General features: G+C 46.7%; 1 protein-coding gene across 1 annotated transcript in view; it reads left to right on the top strand.

The window, feature by feature from the left end:
- The first annotated feature begins 529 nt into the window (after nt 1-529).
- The window catches only part of BBS1 (Bardet-Biedl syndrome 1), a 37,311-nt gene continuing 27,856 nt past the window's right edge, over nt 530-9,984 (top strand). Inside the window, exons 1-6 of the mRNA XM_075675447.1 lie at nt 530-555; nt 2,889-3,127; nt 3,739-3,887; nt 4,474-4,520; nt 5,841-5,882; nt 5,966-6,044. Coding sequence (XP_075531562.1) covers nt 530-555; nt 2,889-3,127; nt 3,739-3,887; nt 4,474-4,520; nt 5,841-5,882; nt 5,966-6,044 — 582 coding nt within the window. The remainder of the gene's footprint in view (nt 556-2,888; nt 3,128-3,738; nt 3,888-4,473; nt 4,521-5,840; nt 5,883-5,965; nt 6,045-9,984) is intronic.

Genomic DNA, 9,984 nt, shown 5'->3' with positions numbered 1-9,984 from the left:
ATTTCAAATATGGGATGAATACTTTCGTAGTCGCTTCCTACTTTATTTCGAAAAGTAGAATTTAATTAGCTTGTAGCGTTTAAGTTTCCGAAACTGCACAGTGGTTTAAATTTTGAGAAGGCCTGAAGGAAATATGCTGTATACTGTACAAGGGATCGCCCGAGCCTAATTGTCTAAATGAACATTGCAGTTCGTCATGTAAGCAATGTTCGCTGCCACGAGTAGGCCACTGTAAGAAGCGGAATGGTGTTACCGATACAGAAGACAAGCTCACATAAAAGGGGCGCCTCGTTATGCTACGTTTCGCTCGTGAAGCTCGCAAACAAAAGCGGTTTCAAAAATGATGCCTTCGCGCCTTTCTCGGGTCAGCGCTGCGTGTGCTGCGGAGGGGCCTCCGTAAGGCATCGATGCAGCTGCCGCCATCTTCCGGGGCACAAACGCGACGGCTGTTGCCACGGCGACGCGCGTGTATGTGTTTGCTCTCCGCCGCTCACTGCTTTCGAGGTAGCGGCGTCAGAAGTGGATGGACATGAGCAGCAACGCGTCAGCGTCGAGGTGAGAAGTCGACGAGGGTGCATTTCTTGATCGCTGCAGGTGACACGCGAAATACAACGTCGAAGGGAATGCGCAAGTGACAAATTCGCGCTGCGTTACGAGCGTGTGCCCATCATGCGCATTGCAGAGAGACTCTGCTTATCCAAAAAACGGTTTTCGAAAAAAGAAAAAAAAAATAGATATGTGACCTTCTTGCGGCGGAACCGAAGGTTGGACGAATTGGATTCCACTAGTCGCAGTTTACCTGCGCGACAGACGAAGGGCGCTCAACGTGATTTGTCCGACTGCCTTCGTATGTAGTCTGTCGCGCTGTCTAAGCACGATGACCTCGTTCCAACATTACCTCGAATACTTGAAATGTATTGCCATCGGTCCTCGCGGCGCCGTGCGTCAACCTTTATGCCGTACATAACGCTCGCACTTCACAAAGTGTTACTTAAAGAGAAATAAGAAAGAAAATCAGCGCGTGGCAGATTTGACACATGTTACGTGACACGATAGCTTCGAGGAGACGTATAAGAATACGTAAAGACGACGATTCCACAAAGCGCTACGTCTCTGTTTTATGCGAAACCAAAGAGCGAGGTTGAATTGAAAAGACGTAACATGTACAAAAAACTGAGGAATCAAATAAAAGAAGGGAAAAGCACCATTTTATCTCACAATAAAAAATAATATAAACAGAAATAAAGCGGTAAGAACTGAGTAGAAATGGCTAAGTACCTCGCAAGCACTGTTGTCGGTTAATGTCAAGGAAACTTCATTGGCCTTCGGCGAGTGTGTCCCTCCGAGTACTGCGGGGCGGAAACCTTATCGTATTCCCTGCTGTTAGGATACGGTAACACACTAGGGCTCTCTAACGTACTGGGCTTGATGGTAATGGTGAGTCCATTTGCTTTGATCGTATTGTGTGCTTGACGTGAGTGGTGGACTCCATTAGCGGCGACTCGAACAAAGAGTCGTTATGAAATAAAGTTTATCGTTCTCTCTCTCTATAACGTTCGGATAGCGCTGCGCACAATTCTGTGTAGCTAATTTCTCGAGCCACCGGTTATCTAATGATAACCAATGAAAGCTGTTCCAGGCATTATACCGAACTTACATCACGGTACCTGCGACTTGCGCTAAAAAGATTTGCCAATGTCCGTGGCTGCCCGGAATGCGTCCTTGAAAGCTGGCTTTTTCACAATAAAACATCTATTGTGGAGAAGCCCAGTTCTGTAAATATGAGTATGTTGCATAAAATTATTCGGTTGAGTGAGTGTAACTAATAGAACTAACAAAGTAACTGCAAACTTCGTTATAGACAAGCACCTAAATAAATACAACCACATCAATCAGTAGAACATGGGCCCTGTAAATCCAGAAACAACGCCATCAGGTCAGGGGGCACCCGATTCCATTGATTGAATTCATACGTATATGTAACACCAGCTAAACGAAGTTTTATTAAGCCTTCTGCGCCTTCTTATTCCCATGCTACTGACACGCAGATAAGGCTTCTTCTTTTTAGCTCTGAAACATTACTCACCGCGCTTACCCTGTTGGTCTGTGGTCGTGCTAGGACAAGGACACGCTGTCACAGCCCATTGCGACTTTCTGAATAGAGTGACCTTATGCAGGCTCCTTAAAACACAAACGATCGGTCTTAGGGCGCAGTCATGCAAACTTGTACCAATGTTTTCAGCGTTCTTTGGATATATGTGCTGTGAATGTCTTAGATGTAATATTTGTATTGACGTAGTTTAATCTTCGCTTGGTGCAATATATATATATATATATATATATATATATATATATTGTTACGGAGCATTTGGACAGGATATTTGCTTATCGTATAGTGAGTCTACAGATAGCGACTGTTACGGTAACACGTTTTGTGACTGGACGCTGTCGTGCTGCCGACAAATCACGCGCTGATATACGTAGCCTCCATGTAGTACAGCAGGCTGTGCCGGAGTTATGCGACGCTTTGTTCAACGGCTATTTTTCATTTCCGCCTTCGTTTCTTTCTGAAATTTCTTAGCGGCGAGAGTTTATTGTTGCGGTTAGGAACAGTCTGCTCTTCAGTGGCCTATGCGTCCAGAATTTCATGATATAGTAAACCACCACTGCATGACCGCGAGACACATACCAGGGGAAAGCGCGGAAACAACCGACGAAGAGCTTGCATGCAACGACGTGGGACTGACTTATGACTAACAATTTATCGTACCTCGTTCACTGTTTCGTGCTACCTTCCGTAAAACTGTCGGGTGTCAGCCATTGTACGCCTGTTGTTTGCGCTGTACCCATAAGTGTCTGAACACTAGCTCACCCTGGCGGGCTCGCAGTGGCGGCGGAAGCAACGGCGGCGCCTGGCTGCGCGCCCACCACGACCCGTACGCGTCGCTGTACGCCCTTCCGGGAGGCCTGTGCACGGCTGACGTGCTGGCCGACGGCGATCAGAGGCTTCTGGTGGCCGACCTGCGCAACGGAGGACGCCTGCGCCTTTTCCGTGGGGGACGCCAGCAGCAGCAAGGCGAGCAGGCCCTAGCCGCGCTGCCATGCGGACTGGCTGCCTTTCGAACGGGTGCGTCGACGTCTTGGACTGTCACAAACGGCACATATTGAGCCAAGTTGCCCTCCCACCACTGCTATGACAACCAGAATGTTACGAAGGGGTCGTGCAGGTGCGTTCCGTGAATTCGTGGTCAGGGGCATAGACGACTGAAGAACAAAGACAAACCATTTCTGTGTTGTCCAGTAGTCTCGCCAACCAACTCGCCCAGTTCGCCATTTTGTTGATTTGCCTTCCGTGAGAACATCATACTCATAACCGTTAATTATAGCAGTAATTGAGGTCCACGGCCTCAGGGTTAGATATCGAAACTACGAAGGTCACATTGAGATCGCTCATTTGTTACTACGCCAGACTCACCGCTGTACTCAACGGTGGTGACAACTTGCATCTTGATTCGATCGGTTTAGTACACTGCTTTCCCCACGGAAGGCAACACCGAGGATGAAAAGGACGAGCAGCTGTATATGAAGTGTCATTGAACTTGTGTCCCTATATATCGTGTCTCATCCTCTCTCACCCATCGTTGCGCCCCTTATAACGCGGCGCACACATATATAGTACACACATGACATACACCAAGTGGCCCAATCTCACTAGAGACTGGCCTGGACACCGTGCAGAGTCCGCCCCACCGGGGCAGCCTCCGTCCGTTGCCGTGGCAGCGGGCTCCTGCCTGTACGTGTACCGCAACCTGCGGCCCTTCTACAAGTTCAGCCTGCCCCACACGGCCGCGGACGAGGAAGAAAAGGAGGCCTGGTCCAAGCACCAGGTACACAACTAGACCAACATATACCTTGACCCCACGGCATTAAACTGGGATAGTCGGTGTTCCCTGGTACTACAAATCACAGCGTGCAACCGGACAAGAAAAAAGGAAGAGAAACGCTTGCCTTCGTGCCTCAATTCTTGTCCGGTTGCGCGCTGTTATTTGTAGCACCATGTACTGTCCGCTCATACTCGAGTACCAGTACATGCCCAGTGAATCAAGTTGGAATCAAAGATGTTCATTGAATATCAGCACCAATCGAGTGGAATATACCTAGTGCTCCAAGTCGGTGTGAAAGAGTTTCATTGAACAGCGGTACATACCCTATCCCGCCTCTACAGTGACCCATATCTGTGGGAAAGGAGTTCATTGAGGAGTGGCACATATATACACATCGCCACATACTCAGCCACCCAAGTTGGTCCGACTGTGTGTTTCGAACCCTGTTCCCTCGTCACATCAACCCCATGCGCTACCCATTTGACCACGGATGACCCAGTGACTGTTTTCTTCGCCATGCCGAATTCGGAAGCGCTCGATCTAAACCCACGCACCCTCGTTACTCAGTGACTTCCTCGCTGTCGCGCAGGATCCGGCCGATCCGGACGCCCTCAGGGACGCCCTCGAGGCTCTGCGGTGAGTGTCTGCGTCGTTGGCGACGAGTTCCTTCTTGTCCTCTTTGTGCGGCCGCAGTGAATTAACGCACCGAAGCTCGCCCAGTCTGCCGCTAGAGTAGCCGTCGCATCGCTTACGTGCTAAAACCTGCCCAATGCTTCGCTCAGCCATTCGGAGCGATGGCACTGACACACAACGTTTTACGCATGTGTCAGCCACGTAAGCAGACTTCGCTAGTGCAGCCCACTTTCTTTCCATAGACCATAGTATGCCAGCCTCGCAGGTTTCCTACAGCAAAGCTTTCTTTGCAAACTCTCCCGAATTTTCCTGACAGTGGCTGCTGGGTGCTGCTGTCTTGCAAAATAGCTCACACTTGAAAAAAAAAAAAAAAGAAAAGTTACGTGCCCGATGGTACCTCTGTCTTCCAGCACAGCAGCCCGATGCTCTGACCATTAGGCCGCCATTGCACAACTCTCGTGCCAAACCCGACTGGCCCTTTGAGGTTGCCGCCGCATGTGTCACACTGCGCATAGCACGGGTGCGCGAGAGCACATATGCGCTCCCCAGTTTCCTTTACGCCAAACAGGCAGGAATGAAATGGGCAGCTTCATAGCATTTCCTTAACCGCTTCATGCAAATTCAAAGATGTGCGTTGGATCTGAATAATTAGTTATTAACTGTATTTAAGTATATTTCGCTGCCTGTAGGTGGCGCCGGACACTCCTCTTCTCTGACATAAAGGTTGTGCTCGAAACAATGATAATAACAGAAGCAAACATCACAAAACAAAAGTAGTGACATCATTTATAAATTTCACCGACAAAACAAATGTTCCTGGGAGTTGACAAAATATAAGTTCTAGGATTGTGGCAAATGACTTCCCTCTTGCGTGCCGTATTCTAACACTTGCGATCGCAGATAGAAGAAGCATAGAAACACGAAGACTCCAGGGATCATGGAAACTCAATAAAGAATGAAAGAACCGCTCTGTCGAAAGAATTCTCGCAGTTCAGACTTTGATTTCGCACAGTGTATACCAACAGCTTCTTATATAAAATAAAAATAAATAAATCCGATCTTTCAAAGCTTGCACAGTGAAGATTTCATGAAATTCGATTTTTTTATAGGCTCGAGCTCAGGGAGAGACCCAAGTGAACGAACGCAAAAGAAAAATACAGGAAATGAGAAGCCACAACCCGTGGCCACTTTTTAATTTTTATTTTTATTTTTTATATTTTTTGCGTCTCACTTTTCATTAAATGGCTATGCAATTGTTAAAAGGCAAACTCCCGTCGAGAAGAAGGAGGAGCATTTTCTCAACGTCATCTATTAAATGTGCAGATCCCAAGGCGGGATGGGCAGATTGACGGCGCGTTCTCAGAGGTAAGTGCGCACGCTTCACCCGTACGCCTAAGTGCCATGCGGCAAACGCATGCTTACGGAGGTACGGCTGTATATGCTTTCAGGTTCCTGCTATTGGAGCCGGATGAGGCAAAGGCGTTCATCGAGGCCAACAGGGAATTCCCGCTCAAGCGACATACGCAGGTCAGGCCTATTTTCCTGCGCAGGCCCGATGCGTCGCTACATCAGTTGGATGGAAATGGGATAATTTTGCAAATTCTACGAAGCGCCGATCACGTGTAAGCAACGTAAGGCTTAGCACGGCTTTTCCCACACAATGACAGCTTCGGCAGCTTCAACATACGGGCCAATTTCCGTAAAGACGAGAAAACAGCAGGTACATTGTACCCATAAAACAAGTTCGTCGGGTTCTTGTGATTGACATAAGGCGCAACCTTAGTTATAAAGCGAATAGCTTTGTTCTGATATTTCGCACGTTTTCGTGGTCGGTGGCTGGCGGTCGGAATTTTGCCGCCAACACAAAAGGCGCGTTGGTAGCTATCACTAAAGATAAAAAAACAAAACACCTTCGATGCGAACGTGGTTCTCGCAATGTTGTGAGTTCTAAGATTAGTCAAATGATATTGCGCAACAAAAAACGACACGGACGTAACAGAGGACGACACACCAAGCGCAAACTTTCAACCAAGCTTATTGTACCACTGAAACCAATTTTATACATGTGAAGCAGTGTAGACCGCGCATCCGCTTAGATGAAAATGAACTGCGCATTCATGTAACATAGTTACGAGTCATGTGATGCCGCCTCCAAGAAACTTAGTTCTTTTTCTGTGAGAGCCAGAGAATGGAAGCTAACACACTTATCACGCAGTTTTGTGATAATCTGCGCTTAAGATTTTTCAGGGATCAGCTGCGTGCTGCCACGGGAAACAATCGTGCAGTGGGTCCTCAAGAGGTTTGCAGCTATGATCGCAACAATGAATCGCCAAGAAACCACCGGAGCCATTTTTTACATTGTTGCTGTGTTCGCGGAGCGGATCATTGAGGCAACGCCCAGTTTTTCCGATATATTGCTTCCCACATGAAAGCGGGAGGTTGTAAACCACCCGGTGGACACACCCGACGAACTTATCCGGTGGACACACCCGACGAACTTATTGCGGTGATGCTTTCTGCACTTATCGGAAGGGACGGCATTTGGATCTGTCAACCTGCAAAGCCTGCCGAGCTTGTTGGGAGCAGAAAAAAACAACTCTTACATTCGCACTTTGGGCCATCTTTTTCAAGTTATGGGATATCCCGTGCATGTAAGGTATAACACTTACTTTATGGCGTATGCCGGGAGGGGCATCGGCAACTGACTTCTGCGTGCTGGAACATGAATATGTTACATGAATGCGCAGTTCATTTTCATGTAAGCGCATGCGCGGTCTACACTGCTTCACATGTATAAAATCGGTTTCAGTGGTACAATAAATTTAGTTGAAAGTTTGCGCTTGGGTGTGTCGTCCTCTCTTACGTCCGTGTCGCTTTTGTTGCGCAATATCATTCGAGTAATGGATTACCAATTTGCCCGGAATGTTGATCTCATTAAGTTCTAAGATATGACATTTCAACGGTAAAATTACTTTTTTTTCAAATTTTATTGAACTTCCGGGGTTATTCAAGAGGCCACGAAAATTAAAAATGGGGGGCAATGGGAAGATAAGACTTCACTTTGTTGAAGACGTGCCTTCATAACATCGTCGTGCGTGTGAGTGAATAACCAGGCCCCTCGGCACATGCTCTCGAAGCTTCGGAGACGTCTGAAGGTTTAGCAGCTTTGGGAGAGCGTTCGGGAAGCATTACCTCCCTCTTCTCCTGCCACCCTCTCTCCCTGTGGCGACGGCAGGGAAGAGATCCAGCACTTCTCCAGAAGTACTGATTAACAACTCTGTTCTCTGCGGAATTACGCAATGAAACAACAAACGTTACCCAAATGTCCTTACTGCAACAAATATAGGCCTTGTTACATTGAAAATCATTGTCGATAGTCTCAGCTCAATTTCTTTCTTTTCAATAAATACTTGACGTTCGGCGACCTTTCATTGTCTGCATTTCAAACTTAGTTTTAGCCTATAATATCAACGGCGGCAGCTCTGGTGCTGTGATCGCTCAGTTACCACAAGAATTATGGGTGACACCTAACCTTCGTTCTTGTGATTTCAGACGTTCTTGTAGTGTTGTTTGCTGCGGTTGATTTTTAAAAATTTTCAAACACTCACATGTCTACTAACACGTGAAGCGAATAATTCCCTGTCCACAACTGCAATCAGTGCAAATTGTTGCCCCACTAACACGCAACCCTTCTTTAAAATAACTTTTCAAAGCCACCAAAGTAATTCGAAGCTTCAAAACTGGACGAAGTTAGGCAAATCCATGCATTACCGATAATTCCTGTGCTGGTTGAGCCATAGCTCCCGTAGACACTAGCGCCAGATTTCTCCTAGTAACTTTTGTAGGAAACTCTATGGCTTCAGAACCATAAACCATGGCAGAGCAAGAAAGCCCGGCAGAGCGTGGCAGGGTGTACAATAAAGCATTCCTGGTATCATGTGACATCTTGTGACTTTAAGTGCAGATATAAGTTGAAAAATAGTAATTTTCTTTTATAAAATATTTTCCCCAGACTTAGGTTGCAATAACATGCTTAAAAAATCTATCTTAATTTTCAAAAAGAAAAATCAAGGCTCAACACAAGAGGCTGTGAAAAACGATTGTAAATTAGGCATGGTATCTGTAGGGGCTTCAGTTTTCCAGTCATGCTAGACCGGCATCAAAACCGCGAGTTTTGACTAAATGGTGAGTTTTCCTGGTGTAAGTAAAAGCAAGCACTAGCAGCTAAGCCGGCACCAGCTCATTGTGTATTTTTCATCAGTGCTCAGGGATTGGCCGAGAACGCCTCGTGTGATGACTGTGGTAGCGAGGAGATACTTCAACACGTTCTCTGTGACTGTCCTCGCTACAATTTTAAAAGACGATCACTCGAAATCGCGATAGCGCGATTCGACCAAACACCTCTAACAGAGGAACTTATTTTAGAATGCCGAGATCACAAACCATCTCAGCGGAGGGCGACGAGGGCGCTGTTGCCCTTTTTAAGGGCAACAGTGCTCAGGCGAAGGCCATATGTTTTACCTATGAGAGGCTGACAGATGAAAAGCTAGTCTAGCTGAGCTCAAAGCAAAACCAAAAATGGATTTAAGTCTCCCAACAACAAGATTTGGTTGCTGTGCCCAAAACTAGATTTGCTCTTCCAACAGCATGATTTGGTTGCTGTGCCCAACAACAACATTTCCTCCCCCATAACAAGATTTGGTTGCTCTGCCCAAAAACATTTGCTCTCCGAACAGCATGATGTGGTTGTTGTGCCCAAAAACAGGATTTGCTCTCCCAACAGCATAATTTGGTTGCTGTGCCCAAAAACAAGATTTGCCCTCCCATAACAAGATTTCGTTGCTGTGCCCGAAAACAGGATTTGCTCTCCCAAAAGCATGATTTGGTTGCTGTGCCCAAAAACAAAATTTTCTCTCCCGTAACAAGACTTGGTCGCTGTGCCCAAACACAGGATTTGCTCTCACATAACAAGATTTGGTTCCTGTGCCCAAAAACTAGATTTGCTCTTCCAACAGCATGATTGGGTTGCTGTGCCCAAAAACAACATTTGCTCCCCCATAACAAGATTTGGTTGCTGTCCCCAAAAACAGGATTTGCTCTCCCAACAGCATGATTTGGTTGCTGTACCCAAAAACAAGGTTTGCTCCTCCAACAGCATGATTTAGTTGCTGTGCTCGAAAACAAGATTTGGTTGCTGTGCCCAAAGACAGGATTTGCTCTCCCAACAGCATGATATGGTTGCTGTGCCCAAAAACAGCATTTGCTCTCCCAACAGCATGATGTGGTTGCTGTGTCCGAAAACAAGATTTGCTCTCCCATAACAAGATTTGGTTGCTGTGCGCTAAAACAGCATTTGCTCTCCCAAAAGCATGATGTGGTTGCTCTGCCCAGAAAAATTTGCTCTCCCATAACAAGATTTGGTTGATGTGCCCAAAAACAAGATTTGCTCTCCCATAACAAGATTCGG

The sequence above is a fragment of the Dermacentor variabilis genome, chromosome 11 (genome assembly GCF_050947875.1).
Source record: "Dermacentor variabilis isolate Ectoservices chromosome 11, ASM5094787v1, whole genome shotgun sequence".
Taxonomy (NCBI): Eukaryota; Metazoa; Arthropoda; class Arachnida; order Ixodida; family Ixodidae; genus Dermacentor; species Dermacentor variabilis.
This window is presented reverse-complemented; position numbering and strand designations above follow the sequence as displayed.